Source organism: Microtus pennsylvanicus, chromosome 4 (genome assembly GCF_037038515.1).
Source record: "Microtus pennsylvanicus isolate mMicPen1 chromosome 4, mMicPen1.hap1, whole genome shotgun sequence".
In the NCBI taxonomy this organism is placed as follows: domain Eukaryota; kingdom Metazoa; phylum Chordata; class Mammalia; order Rodentia; family Cricetidae; genus Microtus; species Microtus pennsylvanicus.
In genome coordinates, this window is record NC_134582.1 from 139,398,358 (window position 1) to 139,416,849 (window position 18,492).

Sequence of the window (18,492 nt, forward strand, 5' to 3'; positions counted from 1 at the left end):
GAAGGTGAACATCCAGACTGGCTAGGCTCCCACCAAGCCAGCACATTGCATAGGATCAAAACCGCGTGCCATTGTCCTTGGCGTCTCATCAGCCCTCATTGTTCGCCATGTTCCGAGAGTCCAGTTTTATCCCATGCTTTTTCTGGTAACAGTCCAGCTGGCCTTGGTGAGCTCGCAGTAGATCATCTCCACTGTCTCAGTGGGTGGGTGCACTCCTCGTGGTCCCGACATCTTTGCTCATGTTCTCACTCCTTCTGCTCCTCATTGGGACCTTGGGAGCTCAGTCCAGTGCTCCAGTGTGGGTCTCTGTCTCTATCTCCATCCATCGCCAGATGCAAGTTCTAGGATGGTATGCAATATATTCGTCAGTATTGCTCTAGGGTAGGGTCATTTCAGATTCCCTATCCTCAGCTGCCCAGGGAACTAACTGGGGACCTCAGCTTGGGCACCTGGGAGCCCCTCTAGGGTCAAGTCTCCTGCCCACCCTAAAGTGGGTCCCTTAACTAAGAATTGTGGTTCCGTGCTCCCCTATCCAACCTTCCTTTATCCCGATCCTCCTGTTTCCCCAAGTCCACCCTCCTTCCCTTCTACCTTTTCTCTCCCCATCTCCCCTAACCCCCATCCCACCCCACCCCCAAGATCCCACTTTTCCCCCCGGCAATTTTGTCTACTTCCCTTATCCAAGAGGATAACTATATGTTTTTCCTTGGGTTCACCTTCTTACTTAGCTTCTTTAGATTCGCCTATTGTAGACTCCGTGAACCCTATTTATGGCTAGAAACCAATTATGAGTGAGTACATCCCATGTTCGTCTTTTTGGGCCTGGGATACCTCACTCAGGATAGTGTTTTCTATTTCCATCCATTTGCATGCAAAATTCGAGAAGTCATTGTTTTTTACCGCAGCGTAGTACTCTAGTGTGTATATATTCCATACTTTCTTCATCCATTCTTCCATTGAAGGGCATCTAGGTTGTTTCCAGGTTCTGGCTATTACAAATAATACTGCTATGAACATAGTTGAACAAATGCTTTTGACATGTGATAGAGCATCTCTTGGGTAAATTCCCAAGAGTGGTATTGCTGGGTCCAGGGGTAGGTTGATCCCGAATTTCCGGAGAAACCGAAACACTGACTTCCACAGTGGTTGCACAAGATTGCATTCCCACCAGCAATGGATGAGGGTACCCCTTCCTCCACAGCCTCTCCAGCAAAGGCTATCCTTGGTGTTTTTGACTTTAGCCAATCTTACAGGTGTAAGAAGCTGGTTCCTGGAAAAAATCAACAAGATTGACAAACCCCTATCCAAACTAAACAAACGGCAGAGAGAAAATTTGCAAATTAATAAGATCAGAAATGAAAAGGGGGACATAACCACAAACACAGAGGAAATTCAGAGAGTCATTAGATCTTACTACAAAAGCTTGTATGCCACTAAACTGGAAAATGTAAAAGAAATGGACACTTTCTTAGATAAATACGATTTACCAAAATTAAATCAGGACCAGGTGAACAAGCTAAACAGACCTGTCAGTCGCGAAGAACTAGAAGCTGTTATCAAAAACCTCCCTACCAAAAAAAGCCCAGGGCCAGATGGTTTCAATGCGGAATTCTACCAGAACTTCCAAGAAGACCTAATACCTATACTCCTCAATGTATTCCACAATATAGAAACAGAAGGGTCATTACCAAATTCCTTTTATGAAGCTACAGTTACTCTGATACCAAAACCACACAAAGACTCAACCAGGAAAGAGAATTACAGGCCGATCTCACTCATGAATATCGACGCAAAAATCCTCAACAAAATACTGGCAAACCGAATCCAAGAACACATCCGAAAAATTATCCATTATGATCAAGTAGGCTTCATTCCTGAGATGCAGGGCTGGTTCAACATACGAAAATCTATCAATGTAATCCATCATATAAATAAACTGAAAGAAAAAAACCATATGATCATTTCATTAGATGCTGAAAAAGCATTTGACAAAATTCAACACCCATTTATGTTAAAAGTCTTGGAGAGATTAGGGATACAAGGGTCATACCTAAATATAATAAAAGCTATATACAGCAAGCCGACAGCTAACATCAAATTAAATGGAGAGAAACTCAAAGCCATCCCGCTTAACTCAGGAACACGACAAGGCTGCCCACTTTCGCCATACCTCTTCAATATAGTGCTGGAAGTTCTAGCAATAGCAATAAGACAGCATAATGGGATCAAGGGGATTCGAATTGGAAATGAAGAAGTTAAACTTTCGTTATTCGCAGATGATATGATAGTGTACATAAGCGACCCCCAAAACTCCACCAAAGAACTTTTACAGCTGATAAACAGCTTTAGTAATGTGGCAGGATACAAGATCAACTCCAAAAAATCAGTCGCCCTCCTATACTCAAAGGATATGGAAGCAGAGAGGGAAATCAGAGAAGCTTCTCCATTCACGATAGCCACAAACAGCATAAAATATCTTGGGGTAAATCTAACCAAGGAAGTGAAAGATCTATTTGACAAGAACTTTAAGGCATTGAAGAAAGAAATTGAAGAGGATACCAAAAAATGGATGGACATCCCTTGCTCTTGGATGGGGAGGATCAACATAGTAAAAATGGCAATTCTACCTAAGGCAATTTATAGATTCAATGCAATCCCCATCAAGATCCCATCAAAATTCTTCACAGATCTGGAGAGGACAATAATCAACTTTATATGGAAAAACAAAAAACCCAGGATAGCCAAAACAATCCTATACAATAAAGGATCTTCTGGAGGCATTACCATCCCTGACTTCAAACTCTATTACAGAGCTACAGTAATGAAAACAGGGTGGTACTGGCATAAAAACAGAGAAGTCGACCAATGGAATCGTATAGAAGACCCGGACTTTATCCCACAAACCTACGAACACCTCATTTTCGATAAAGGAGCTAAAAGTTTACATTGGAAGAAAGAAAGCATCTTCAACAAATGGTGCTGGCACAACTGGATGTCAACCTGTAGAAGAATGAAAATAGACCCATATCTATCACCGTGCACAAAACTCAAGTCCAAATGGATTAAAGACCTCAATATCAGCCCGAAAACACTGAACCTGATAGAAGAGAAAGTGGGCAATACCCTACAACAGATGGGCACAGGCGATCGCTTCTTAGGTATAACCCCAGAAGCACAGACATTAAGGGCAACATTGAATAAATGGGACCTACTAAAACTGAGAAGCTTCTGTAAAGCAAAGGACACTGTCACTAAGACACAAAGGCAACCTACTGACTGGGAGAAGATCTTCACCAACCCCGCAACAGACAAAGGTCTGATCTCCAAAATATATAGAGAACTCAAGAAACTAGACTTTAAAATGCTAATTAACCCAATTAAAAAATGGGGCGCTGAACTGAACAGAGAATTCTCAACAGAAGAAGTTCAAATGACGAAAAGACACTTAAGGTCATGCTCAACCTCCTTAGCGATCAGGGAAATGCAAATTCCAGTGAAGTTTGACTCTGAAATACACATGAGCATGGTAGATAATAGTCACTATAACCTGGATACAAGCTCCCACACCTGTGTCTGTGCTTCTCCTAGAACTTCAGAGTAGGAAGAGAGCGAGTCACAGCCACCACTGACTGAATCTGCAGAGATGAAAGTTCTCACACTCTATCTGAAGTTTCTTTCGGCCATAGGTGATAGGAATTTTAAAAATGCTCGTGTGAAAAAGCAAGGTGGACGTCTACGTTAGATGTTCTTATCTTCATTCGTAGCTAAGTATAGTGGATAGATAGATGGGTAGGGGATAGATAGATAGATAGATAGATAGATAGATAGATAGATAGATAGATAGATAGATGATAGATAGACAGACATATACATAGATACTAAGTATAAAAGATCATCTTTTACACCTTTCACATATGCAGCTTTTCATTATTTTCCACTAAAATCCATCCTACATCGTATTTTATATCTACATTATCTAGATTGCCCATTTTTGCCCCCATGGTCTTAACACCCTGAACGTCACCATCACAACAATCATCCCTGAACCTCCCAGTCCCTATTAAGTTGAGTCTCAGATCCTAACACAGTTTTCCCAGAATGACTAAATATCAAAATGGCTTTTGCTCATTAGTGGCATCTGTATTATGTTAAGCATCTTATAAAAACTGGAAACATCCAATAATGTTTTTATATTTGTATATTCCACGTGATGTAAACAAGATAATCACTTTGTTAGGTCTTGTCCACATGTTTAGCACTAGATGGTACTAGAAGGATGATGTACAAAAAAAAACATTGTAGCATGTCTGCTAAATAATAATTGTTCTTACATGAACCATAACTAGCCAAGACTTAAGAGTTATTTTGATTGTGGTTAGTCTTTTAAAAAAACTGAACCAAAAACTGATCCAAAACCTGTTGTGATAGTTTAGTTTAGTTCTGTCAAGTCAGTCACTAATATTTCTTGTTGTTAGAGGCAGCCTTACTGTGCACCCCAGAATGGCCTAGAATTCAAGATTCTCCTATCACAGCCTCCTAAGTATTGGATTACAGATACATGACATCCACAATCCATGGGACTTCAGTAACGGGAATCCCCTGTCCACTCTGAGCTCTGAGTCAATCACTTTCTCCTAGTGCGGGAGCACACGCAGATCATCTCCTAGTGTGGGAGCACGCGCAGATTCTCTCCGAGTGTGGGAGCACACACAGATCCTCTCCAGGTGTGGGAGCACACACAGATCCTCTCCAGGTGTGGGAGCACATGCAGATTCTGGCTGTCAGCACTGCATCTTCAGCACATAACACTGAGCATCACTTACACTGATGGGTAGACCCAAATGGAACCTTTTGTAGTTTCATTTTTAAAGTACACATAAAAATTACATCAGTCTACCTATTTACTGAGAGAAGCAAAAGTTTCAACCAATTATCTAATTTTTAGTGTACAGAACCAGCAACACATGATAGCAGAAAGAAATGTAAATCTGAAATAATTCGTGTGTAAAATAGTATTTAATTGTATTTTGAAATTCACTTATTTGTTTTTCCCCCTTGGGTTGGTTTGTGTTGTTTTTTGAAGCAGGATACCACTGTGCATCCCAGACTTGACCTGTCAAGTCTTCTGCCTCTGTCCTCAGTGCTGAAAATACAGATGTGTGGCACCACAAGGGGATTAAAATATTTAACTACAAGATGAATCCCTACATGCTTGTCTCTTTCTCTAGGTTGTCATTTGATTTTGTATGTAAATATGAGTAAGTGAATAAGTAAAAAAATAAATAACAGTTCTTTGAGAATAATTAAGACATTGGTAGTTAGACATTTTAAATTTGAAAAGAATTTTTGTTTTGCTGGTAAAGTTTTGGTTGTCTGTGTGTTTGCAGTGCTGTGTAAAAGCCAGGTTCTATGATGTTGGACTCACACAGGGCTATGGCTGCGTTTAAACCCATGGAAGGACTTCTGTTTAGGTGTATAAAAACATGGGAGTGGGTTCTTTAGTAAGGAAAATACTGTTCTATGCACATATTAAAATTAATTTTACAACCACTATCTTTGTTTTCTGTGGAGAGTCTTGTTTAATTAACTCAATCACCAACGTGAATCCCAAGATGCTCTGTTTCCCATTGCCTCCTAAGGAAATGAGCGATAACTCAACAAACACTTCTTTAATTCTTCCAGTGGGGACGAGGAGCTAAGCATCGGCATTCTTGATATATTCGGCTTTGAAAATTTCAAAAAGAATTCCTTCGAGCAGCTGTGCATTAACATTGCAAATGAACAGATTCAGTATTATTTTAATCAGCACGTGTTCGCATGGGAGCAGGTAAGTTGAAGTATAGATTCTAAACATACATATGTGTGTGCTAGTGCATAATTACATAGGATATATAAACAGTACCTGGACCATACATTTTATGTTGCAACATTCAAAGACAATGAAAATATTACTTTCTCCATGCCTGTAGTAAAAATGCAGACAAAAAATATGGTGTGAATTTAATGTGACTTAGACAGGTGATGTTCTAAATCCTTCACTCAAGACCAGTGCACTTTTCTTTAAAATTTAACCACTTTGAGCTGTTGCAAACAAAGACATGTTCTTTGTCTACAATTATTTATTTTTTTAGACTGCATTGCTGGAATTCTGTTTGAAATTTCAGTATTCATCTACAGTACATTAAAATTTTGAATCCTAGTATCCAGGCAACAAAATCCAAGATAACGGGTTTGGTGCAAATGACAAAAAGCAGTAATTTTGTCAGGTACAATGTGCAATTTATGGCTCAGCTCCAATAATATTTTTCTACAGAGAAAGCAGGGACTTCCTTGAGTTTCATTTGGCATACTTTCATTAAACCCAGACGAGCCATAGTTGCCATCAGTACTCACGTCATTTGTCACTTTCCAATTATGTTACTTTGCTGTGTGTTGACTGATTACACTGATGTCTTAATTCAAATATGTAAACTGAAGGAACATGAGTCTTTTATTTAAAAGGTTTAGACTTAGACTGACTTCATTTCCAAATTGCAGTCTGAAAGTAGTGGTCACAAAAGAAAACATCTCCATCTTGGCACTTTTTAGTCCAAGAAAAGCACACAGACTGAAGACACTATCTTCATTTGTTTAGTTCGCCCTCTGCTGTACCCTCTGAATGGTACTCAGTGGATAGTCCATCCATTCTGGTGGATATTCAGTGTCTTGATCTTCCTAACCCTCTCCTGGACCCCCCTCCACCTCTCTCCATTGGAATCTTCCCAGTGCCCAGATACATTATTAAATTACCTTAAAATCAAGAGCAAATAGAAGACTTAAAAGCCTTTCTTACTCTGCTTGTGTCTATGGCCAAGACCTTCATTCTATTGCCCTCACCACCAAGCTCCAGAAAAGAATACTCCGCATGTCTTTCATCTCACTCCCCACCACACACCTTGATATTCTTAGTGCACAGCATCTGTGTCAGTCTCCCTACTACATGAAATGGCCCAGCCTTACTCTTGGTATGGACTTTTTCACCTGGCCATAAACTCCGATGTCCAAGATCCTCTTATTTTAGTGCTTTCAGAGGCTGGCCATATAACACATTTTACATATTTGTTAAATTAATGTCATTTTGCTCTAATGCCTTAATACAGAACCCATCAAAGTTTGAAATAAGTAAAGCTTGTTTGTCTTTGGACTTTACTGTACGGGAACAGTGCATCCTGATGCATCATCCATCTGATAAATTAATGGCCTGTGCTGTCACCCTGGCAGCCATGTTGCTTTCTTTTCCTAACCTACTTCTCTGTAAACATTGATTAAATATCTAAGGATCTCTTAACATCCATCCAGAGCATCCATAACTCATATCCCTTTCTTTTGTTTTTCATCTAATCTATGGTAACACTGTTTTTCTTGTTTGTCCTGGATGATTCTTAGCATATGGTATTTCATAGTATTTAGAGCTTTTATACTTCCCTGGATCTAGAACAAATTTATATGTATATATATTGATTTTAGGAACATTTAAGTCAATAATATCTGAAAACAGCAACGTGAAACAGTTTTTAGTCACCTATATCCCCTCCCTGGAAACAAAGGACGGTCAGACGAGGAACGCCCTGTATAATCTTGTTAAAATGTGCTGCTGAAATCCTTCTCAGGAGCTCAGCCGAGAGCACACGGCCTTCCCAATTCTATCAGAGTCCTACAGATTCAGCACTCATCCTTGCCTTCCCTGTGACACTTGTGTAATCGACACACTCTTGGCTTTTTTTATTTTCCAAAAGGCTCTCGGTTGATAGAGCTTAGGGCAGCAAAGACATTATCTGATTTTCAATGAGAAGCCACTATCCTGCAAGAGCCCTCAATCTGAATTTCTACAAGAAATAGCCCAGGTTTTGTTTGTGGGGTGTGTGTGTGTGTGTGTGTGTGTGTGTGTGTGTTATGGTTTTCTTTCATATGAGAAAGAACTCAACAAGAATCCAGGGTGTTAGGCAGTCTGAGTGGTGTGTAATCACATTTGTGTGTGTGTGTTATGGTTTTCTTTCATATGAGAAAGAACTCAACAAGAACCAAGGGTGTTAGGCAGTCTGAGTGGTGTGTGATCACATTTGCCATGTTAGAAATGTGTATCCATTGTCAAAACTTTTCCATGCTGCCACTGGAGTGGGTTTTGTCCTCTGACTTAATTTTTATACTGTTGTGTGCTCAGTGTGATATAGAACACACACAATGAATGAAGCCTCCCTACTCTTTTACATTTCAAATTGAAGGAAAGCGCACCAACCACAGCTTGACTCAGAACAAATGCCAGCGTTCCTAAGAATCACTGGACACTCCTCAGTACAGGTACATGGTGCTAGTGAGCCATTGTTTTAGAATACTGAAAACCTACTCTGTGTTCACGTATACCTCCCAACACTTTGGATGATCTTTCTTCATGCAGTCAAGCAACACATTAACTGGACTGAAGTTGACTTAACATGATGTGTTCATATTTGTTTCTACACATAGATCAACCATTACCTATAGCATTTAAAAAGCCACTGTGGGTGAGAGCTGAAAATTGAGCTGTTTTGCAAGCAAAAATCTAAAGTACATATTGAAACAATAAATTAAAAATCATTTTTCTATCTGCTCCTGTGTAAAGAAATATAGGTAACTTTGTCTCCAGCTCTTCACAACCTAGAGTGTTGTACATTTCTAACATAGGTTTCAACACATAATTTGTAGCACTTACGAAGAATAAAAATGTACTCAATATGTAATTCCTACACTTCAAACTTTTTAATATTGGAAAGTAAAAGAAATCAGTTATCTGATGTAAAAAAATGTGTAGGCGATAGAAATCAGTAGTCTGATCTTAAAAACTGTGTGGGTGATTCAAAACAAACCTTTTATAAAGACTAAAAGTTGTTTTGCTGAAGAATGACTTATTCTATATGCACTAATTTCTTCCTTCTTAAAACTGTGTGCATATTGGTGGTAATTTTTGTATTATTTTAACTTTCCAATTAATAAAAAGCATTTTATAGTCTTTTATTGGATTAGTTGATTGCTTGGTTTGGGTTTGGTTTTTTATTTGTCTTTCTTTTTTTTTTTTTAAGACAGAGTTTCTCTTTGTACCTCTAGCTGTCTTGGAACTTGCTCTGTAGACCAGGCTGGCCTTAAACTCACAGAGATCCACCTACCTTTACCTCTCACATGCTGGGATTAAAGGAGTGTGCCACCACACCCAGCTAAGCATTTCATTTAATTATTAAGACAGTGAAATACATTTAATACTGTAGGATAATGCTCGTGTACACTTTAAAGATTTGTCACTCATATTGGTTTAATAAAATGCTGATTGGCCAGTAGCCAGACAGGAAGTATAGACAGGGCGACCAGACTGGGAGAATTCTGGGAAGAGGAAAGGCAGAGATGCAATCACCAGTCAGATGCAGAGGAAGAAAGATGATAATGCCTCACTGAGAAAAGGTACCAAGCCACATGGCCAAACATAGATAAAAATTATGGGTTAATTTAAGTTGTAAGAGATAGTTAGTAATAAGCCTGAGCAATAGGCCAAATAGTTAATAATTAATATAAGCTTCTATGTGTTTCTTTGGGACTGAACAGATGCAGGACCAAGTGGAACAGAAACTTCTGTCTACACATTTAGGAGACTCTGATGAACAAATCTTGGTTTTTAAATACTCCAACAACGTTTAGAGATTGAGACTATATCCAAATAGACTTTACACGTTTTACCCACTGAGTATAAAAGCTTATATCCAACCAAATCATGAAGCCCCTCAGCAGCTCCTGATGGGAGTAGCTTATTTTCTCCCTCGACTCACACAGGCCTCCCAGGTTTAGAGTATGAGGGTCAAGGCTGGAGAGCAGCCCTTCATTTCCAAAACCATACCTCCCACATAGTCTGTTTTTCCTTCCTGGATGAAACTGAGCAACACCCTCAATGTGATATGAGAATTTTTAGTACTTGTTTTGCTCATCTGATTTCATTTTAAGCTTCCAATGTTTTTGTGTTTTGGTTTAGTTTGTTTGGGTTTTGGTTTTGAGTTTTCAAGACAGTTTTTCTCTGTGTAGCCTTGGTTATCCTTGAACTCACTCTGTAAGCCAGGCTGGCCTTAAACTCAGAAACCCACCTGCCTCTGCTTCTCAGGTGCTAGGATTAAAGGCATGAGCCACTATCACCAGATACTTCTGAAGTTTTTAATAAAGGTAATTACAGTGAAATGTAAAATTAGCATAGGTCCATATGATTGCTGTAATTTTGTTTTTAATTAACATACAAAGCAATGAGTTTATTATGACTTTTTCATGCAAACTTTGTTTTTATTAATGCTCCACCCCCTTCTCTCTCCCATCCCCTGCCTTTCCCTTACTGTACCTCAGACTCTAAGTAGTCAGTCCTCTGTCCACTTTCATGACAAGTGCCTCCTCTAAAACCTCTCTCCACTCTCAGGAGTCCCTTTCTAGGGAGCCATATTATATAAAAACTAAGAGCTGGGTAGCGGGGGCACTCATCTATGATCCCAGCACTCCAGAGGTAGTAGATCGATCTCTGAGTCTAAGGCCAGCCTGGTCTACAGAGCAAATTCCAAGGCAGGCAAGGCTACACAGAAAAACCCTGTCTTGAAACTACTCCCACAAAAAATTGGACATTTGCATTCACATACGGATCCCTCTTTCCCACATCCTCACCAACATTTCTTGTCTTCTTTTTCACCTTGATGACAGCCATTTTGACTAGGGTCAAATGGAATCTCAAAGTAGCTTTCAATTTGCATTTCCCTAGTGGCTGTTAGTGTTAAACACCTTTTAAAATGTTGAGTGGCCATTTGTGTTTCTTGTTTCTTTGTTAGCCCATTTATTGATTGGCAATTAAAGCTTTGGAAGATTAACTTTTTTCTATGATCTGGATATTACTTTCCCATCTGAGCTGAAGCTGGCGAAGCATCTATGGTGTCTGCTCATAGCTCCTTCTGCAGACTCCCCTTAATTTCATGCAATCTTATTTATCAGTTTTGGGGATTATTTCCTATGCTATTGGAGTCCTTTTCAGGAAATTTTCCAAATCCTGCATGTTGAAGTATTTTCCCTATAATTTACTCTAGCAGTTTCAATGTTCCAAGTTTTAGATGAGGGCCTTTGATCCATTTGAATTGATTTTTTGCACAGGACGTGAGCTATGAATCTGATTTCAGTCTTCTATAGGTGAATTACACTTTTCATCCACCCCAGCAGTTGAATAAGCCATTTTATTTCCAGTGTGTAATTTGAACCCTTTCTCAGAAGCTAAGAGGGCATAGCTATGTGTGCCTCTTTCTGGGTCTGCTGTATTTTCTGTGGATAGATATATATGGCTGTTTTGTGTGGGCTTCTTTCTGGGTCTGCTGTATCTTCTGTGAATAGATATATATGGCTGTTTTGTGTGGGCTTCTTTCTGGGTCTGCTGTATCTTCTGTGGATAAATATATGTGGCTGTTCTGTGTCTGTGCTGTGCTTCCTGTCACTGTGGCTTTAAGGTATAATTTGAAGTCAGGTATTTTTTATTTTCAGCAGTGGTTTGTTTGTTTGTTTTTTGTTGTTTTGTTTGGTTGGTTTTGTTTTTCCTGCTTGAATTCGCTTTAACTATTTTTTGTATTTCCATATAATTTTTTTATATTTTTACTTTTCTGTGAAGAATGTCACTGGAATTTTGATAGTTTTTTCATTGAATCTCCAGATAGATTTTGGCAATGCGGCCAATTTTACATTATTGATTTTGCCCAGCCTATAAACTTTAGAGGACTTTCTTTGTCTAGTGTCTTCTTCTACCTATTATTTCCAGTGGCTTAAAGATTTTATTGCAGAAGTCTCTCACCTTCTTTGGTAGGTTTATTCCTAGGTATTTCAACTTCTCTGAATCTCTTGTCAGTGCATTTTTCTTTCTTGGCCAGTGTTGCTATATAGAACAGCTACTGGTTTTATATGCTGATCTTGTAGCCTGCAGCTTTATGTACATGTTTATCAGATCTGCCCGTTTTCAGGTAGGCTGGGGGCGATGGTAGAATGTTTGTCTTTAATACCCCACGATCTGGGTCCAAGCCTCACCAATGCATAACCAGGCATCTTTGCCCATCTGATAATCTACGGCAGCCCACTCTCTCTGCAGGCCGTACCCAGCTTTGTTGGCTATCAGCACCCCAGACATTCTATTTTCAGTTCCTGGGTGTGCTCCTGTGAGCAGTTACTGACAGCTTCAGCCAATGCTAGGCAAGGCATTGGGGCAGCGTGCCAGCTGGGTCTACTTGCTAGATCGTCTGCCTAGGAAATTACAGCATAATATGAGCAAACAGTTGTTGCAATAGTGGTATGTGAAACCACTTAACATGTTTCTGACATTGGGAGTCATTTATATCATTAGGAGTCATTTTATCTCTACATTTTCTTTATTTTTTTGAATGGCATTATTTGACTTTGCCCTAGGCCTCTGGGCAAAGCTGTGTCAAGCATGGTTTCCATCTTTTTTAGTGGACCTTAGGTCAGATCATTTATTGGCTGGTTATTCCCACAAGCTTTGAGCCACTGTTACCCTAGCATATCTTTTAGGTAGTTCACCATTGCAGATGAAGGGTTTGTGGATGGCTTGGTGTTTACATTTCTCTTTTGATGGTGTGCAGAGTGCCTTCCTGTATGAAGACACTAGGACATGGGGTGAAGGCTCTATGTAGGCAACAGTTCCACACCTTCATGTTCAATGAGCTGCATCGATGTTGCCTTCAGCAATAGGACCTTGTTAAATCTCTGTCTTCCTGATTATTTGGCCATTTCATTTAGATCACCTTAATATGTTCATATATTTTAGGAGGCTTTAACCATATTAGGTTTCCAGAATACCCCTCCAATGGCCTTAATTTTATCTGTCTCTCCCCCATTCTTTCCCAGTACCGCTTTCCCCTTCCCATCCCCACGTGATCCTCCTATTCCATCCCCCATATATCCACAAAATTCTATTCTATTTGCCTTTCCCAATAAGATGTATCTGTTCCCTCTAGTCCATTGCTCTATACCTACCATCTGTGGTTCTGTGGATAGTAGCTTGGTTATCATTCATTGACTTAACAACTAAAATCAATACATATACACAAATGCATACCATATTTGTCTTTCTGTGTCTAAAATACCTCATTCACAATGATTTTTTTCTAGTTTCATCCATTTGCCTGCTAATTTCATGATGTTATTTTTAATGGTCAAATAATACTGCATCATGTATTGAATGTACCACTTCTTTCTCCATTCTTTGTTGAGGAGCATCTAGATTGTTTCCAATTTCTGACTATTACAAACAGAGCAGCAGTGAACATGGCTGAACAACTGTCTCTGTGGTAGGATGAAGCATCCTTTGGGTATATGCCCAAGAGTTGTATAGCTGGTTTTGAAATAGATAGATTCCTATCTTCCTGAAGAACTGTCACACTGATATCCATAGTGATTTATAAGCTTGCACTTCCACCAGCAATGTATGAGTGTTCTTTTATTCCACAGCATGAGCTGTCCCTTGTGGAAAACTGATTTTTCAAAATAACCTGTACAGGCAAAAAAAAAAATCCAGAAAGCTTGGTGTGCTAGTTGGCTGTTGTAATAAAATGCTATGGACTTTAAGGAAATTTGTTTAACCAACAGAAATTCATTCTCTCGTTGTTCTAGAGGCTGAAGGTCTGAGATAAAAGCATTGATGGAGTTGATTTCTCCCAAGGCCTCTCTCCAGAGTCAGCATGTCTGTCCTGTCCATATGTCTTCTGTGTATGGGAATCAAGATGTTTCTTACTTTGCTTAGAAGTAGAGCTGGTACACTAGAGTAGGGCCCCACCTTTATGGACCTCATTTACAAAGTACCTCCTTAAAGTCCTGTCCCTAAATGCATTAGATGCTAGGGCCTGAACATGTGAATGAAGCTACTGTGGGGTGCACGTGCATGTAATGTTTACTATGTAAGATTCTTTCTAGATACAGAGGTAAACAGTAGAAAGCTTCTGTTTTCATAGAATTTTTATTACAATGAGAGACATGAAAAACGATAAATATAAATACTAGGAATGCTATAAAATGATTCCAAGTATGATAGGGTGTACAAAGAGAAAGAAATTTGCTAAATTAGTCTTGGAGATTGGGGAATGGTGTCTCAGATGAGGTGAGCCCACAATGAGAACAGATGGCCTTTCCCATGTTACTGACCTGTGTTGAGGAAGCGATGCTTACATTTGTGCCTGCCTAAGAAGCCTGTGGAAATCTGTGGCTCCATCAGGATATGACAAAACCTCCCATGCTACTGCTTGAATCTGAGGGATCAGTGGCATTATCATAAACCTCCCTCAGGGAGGAGATGATGCTGTTAGCACTAAGCATTTCAGCTTGTTGGGGCTGTGGCCTCCAAGATGCACCTCATGTGGGTTTTCTTGACCAAACACACTCAAAATGCAATGAAGAACACAACTTGAAGAACCTTCAAACTTTCTGGTTTCCTTTGCTTTGTTAATATGTAGTTAAATGACTTTCAACTTCCATTTTTTAAAAATTTTTATATTTTTCTTTTATTTATTGTTTTTATTGAGCTATATATGTTTTCTGCTCCCCTCTCCTCCTCCCCCCTCCCCATCAACCCTTTCCCATAATCCCCACTCTCCCAATTTACTCAGGAGATCTTGTCTTTTTCTACTTCCCATGTAGATTAGATTCATTCTTCTCTCTCTTAGAGACCTCTTAGTCATTTAGGTCTCTGGGATTATGAATTGTAGAATGATTTTCTTTGCTTTATTTTAAAGGCCACTTCATGAGTGAATACATATGATATTTATCTCTCTGGGCCTGGGTTACCTCACTCAGTATGATGTTTCCTAGATCCATCCATTTGCCTGCAAATTTCAAAGTGTTATTTTTTTTCTGCTGTGTAGTACTCTATTGTGTAAATGTACCACATTTTCTTCATTCAGTGTTCGGTAGAGGGGTATATAGGTTGATTCCAGGTTCTGGCTATGACAAATAATGCTGCTATGAACATAGTTGAGCACATGTCCTTGTGGTATGATTAAGCATTATTGGGGTATATTCCCAAAAGTGGTTTTGCTGAATCTTGAATTAGGTGCTCTGAGTTCTTGAGTGCAGTGGTCCTGTCCTGTCCAGAAGACACTGTTTCCCTCCATTCACCATGACCACTTCCAATCTTTCCTTCCCCTCTTCCGTGATGGTCCCTGAAGCTTAGAGTGCACTTCCCAGCCTTCTAAATCCCAACAGTGAGAGCAGAGCCTAGTGCATATTCTCCACAGTTCAGCTTAGTACCGGGTACAGCTCTTCTCACTATCTCCTTTACATGACCCAAGAACTAAGGATGATGGGTCATATGTCCACATAGGCTTAAAGATAACTGGGCATTCTGCCATAATCCTTCCTATAAGATGTAGTGTATGGTTTTGGGTGTGTTTGTTTTACTATAAGCCATTTATAAGCCCTGATTGCAATTGTAGAAGTTTTTCTCTATGGTTTATCTGGAGTTCATAATAACAAGGGTACTTGAAGAAGCCATTGTTTCTTCCTGCACTGTGTGACCTGCCACAAAAGCATGCAATGGATTTTGACACCGACAAGAGAAAGAAATGACAGTTGCATCAGTTGAGACCTTAACCTCGTGGACTTTCTATATAAAACAAAGAAATTCTTTTGAACTTTGCAACTGTGATTTAAGCTATTATATGCTGTCAGCATAATGTGTCTAACAGTAAAATAATTCTAGGTTGGCAGACTTCTCCCAAGGTTACCTTCAAAAGTAAGAGCTGTGAAACTTCAAGAAATTGTTTTTATTTTTAATGCTAGATAAACTATTTTTTAGCTTTATGATTCTTTGGGACTTATATTTTGTCTTATTTAAAATACATGTTGGACTGAGAACATTCGAAGCACCACACCATGCTTCTGCCGTCATTGCCAGTGGCTATGTCTGGTTATTTCATACATTGTATGATACAAACAATTATGAGTGGACCATATTGTGAGTTGGTTTGATAGATGAGAAAGGAACTTTTTAAAGAGTCAGAAAATTCAGATAGAAAATTCTAGCTGAGCCTAGAATTATGCCTCAGTGCTGTGATGCTGAAGCTATAGATGGTTTCCATGTCCTATGCTATCCACTCCACTAGCAGGGTCAGCCTCTGAAGCCACCACTGAACCGTACGTGAGTGCTCTTGAGAGAGACAATAGGAAAAGCATAACCAAGGATCTGCTTCAGTCATGCTGGCAAGTTCTGGGACACAGCCGTTTCCGGTAACCACTTTCCCTTAACAGCACAGACATCTGAAATTCTGAGAGACTGGCAAAGTCCTTTTACCAATCTACTGATTATAATCAGTGCTGATTTTAATAAGCAAGCAGTTCTGCGAAGAAAGAAACGAAATGATACACTCTGTTTAAGGTGATGTCGCAGATAGCAATTTATTCTAATATATGTAAAATGGAAACCTGGGTAATTACTATCCACCTATACATTATTCAGTTTTAAGTGATTTTTTTCTGTTTGGCTCATAACCTGTTGTAGAATGAATACCTAAATGAAGATGTAGATGCTAGAGTTATTGAATACGAAGACAACCGGCCCCTCCTAGACATGTTCCTACAGAAGCCAATGGGCTTATTGTCCCTGCTTGACGAGGAAAGTAGGTTTCCCAAGGCCACTGACCAGACTCTCATAGGTGAGCTTGTTTTATACCTGGGTGACTGTGGATTTCCGAAGGCACGGGGCTTTCCCAGGCACTGAGTTTTAGTTGTTTGAAATGATTTGCAACAAAGCAGCTGCCACAAAGCCTGCGGTGCCTGGTTTTCCGGAAGTGATCTTTGAACTTATGCCTAAACCAGTGAGTGTTTATAGTATGGTAAAATTAATAGTGATGAATTAAACAAGATTGGAGATTGGGTTTCTGCTTCCATCATGGTAGAATCTCAAATGTGAAATCTTGGACTACAAATCGCCATAGAAGTCATCTACCCTAAGTCAGAAACTGGGGCAGAACAAGGACAGCTCTAGAATGTAAAAGGAAATAGTGAACAGAAGGAAAAAAATCAGTAATGTGAACAATATTCAGATATATGTATATATACATATTTTTACTTATTTATTTATGTGTAGAAGTGCATGTCAAAAGTGCCTACTCATACAGACATGTTGAATCCAGAGGTCCACTTCAGATGCGTTCCTCTACCACTGTGTGCCTGAGTTTGTGAGACAGGGTCTCTCACTGAACCCGAAGCTCACAGTTCCAGCTCTCCTGGCTGACTAGCAAGTCTCTGGGCCCATCTGTCCCCACCTGTGCTCCCTGTGATTACAACCATGAACCCTATGAGCTTCTATGAGGGCTCTAGGAAGCAAACCTCACAACCTTAAAACTGTACCCACTGGCTACATAGCAAGGGATACCTGAGAGCCTACCTCAGAAAGAAAGTGGTTAAAATGAGAAGGTCCAACATAAAATAGGGGGGAAAGGGGGTTTTGAGTTGTTAAGTAAATGAAAAAAGCCATTGTTTCCTGTTCATAAAATGCATGTAAGCACTTAAAGAAAATGTGGGTTCATTTTTTTCTTCCTCATTTTCTTTTGATAAACATGGTATTGCTTTCTCCTGACATGAGTTGTTTTGTCCCCTAGACACCAGACAGAAAAGGGAAATACCTTATCGTCATAGGGAAAATAAGTTGACAGCAGGTGCTTGATGTTTTAAAATGACTGCCTGTATGAACCCATTGAGCTTCTCATGTAACCAAATAGATAGGAAAGCCACACCATCAGGGCTTTAGGGTTAGAGCCTGGCCTCACATTATGACCATCACACCACAGCATGAGCAATACCAGGAGCTGGCAAATTCTTGGCTCCCTCCCTGGACCTGCCAAGTGATACTGCACTCACAGGGTGAGCCAATAGCCCACACTGCCACAGTGCTCCCCAGGTGATTCTGACCCACTTACATTCGAGACCTGCTCTGAAGTAAGATGCAGTGATACACACTTGATTGTGACTTCACTGTATTAAAATATCTCTGCTCACCATGCATTGTATGGGAAAAAATAACTTCGGACCATCAATTTTACTTGAGAATCTCCATTTTCTTCTACAGAAAAATTTGAAGATAACCTGAAATCACAGTACTTCTGGAGACCCAAAAGATTGGAGCTTAGTTTTGGCATTCACCACTATGCGGGAAAAGTAAGAACTCATGGGAATTGTGACTCACTCTTCTTCGGTCAATAAAACATAGTAGAACTGATTTAGTCTGTTAGGAGATAGCTGCAATGACCCTTACCTCCTCCATCTGGTCCTGGTTCTTCTGTTTGCCTGTCTTCCTGTCATCCAGTCTGACTACAATGATCAGTTGGCAGTGGCCATCTGTATTTTACTTTTTTTAAAGAGTACCTTGGGGCAGTCGCTCCCTCTTGTCTTCCCATTCTCTCCTCTCTCCCTCTCCCTCTCTCT

The 18,492-nt window shown here is 39.7% G+C and overlaps 1 protein-coding gene across 1 annotated transcript in view; it reads left to right on the forward strand.

The window, feature by feature from the left end:
* The window catches only part of Myo3a (myosin IIIA), a 195,238-nt gene that overhangs the window by 123,262 nt on the left and 53,484 nt on the right, over window positions 1-18,492 (forward strand). Inside the window, exons 18-20 of the mRNA XM_075971112.1 lie at window positions 5,683-5,827; window positions 16,568-16,721; window positions 18,137-18,225. Of these exons, the coding sequence (XP_075827227.1) occupies window positions 5,683-5,827; window positions 16,568-16,721; window positions 18,137-18,225 (388 nt within the window). The remainder of the gene's footprint in view (window positions 1-5,682; window positions 5,828-16,567; window positions 16,722-18,136; window positions 18,226-18,492) is intronic.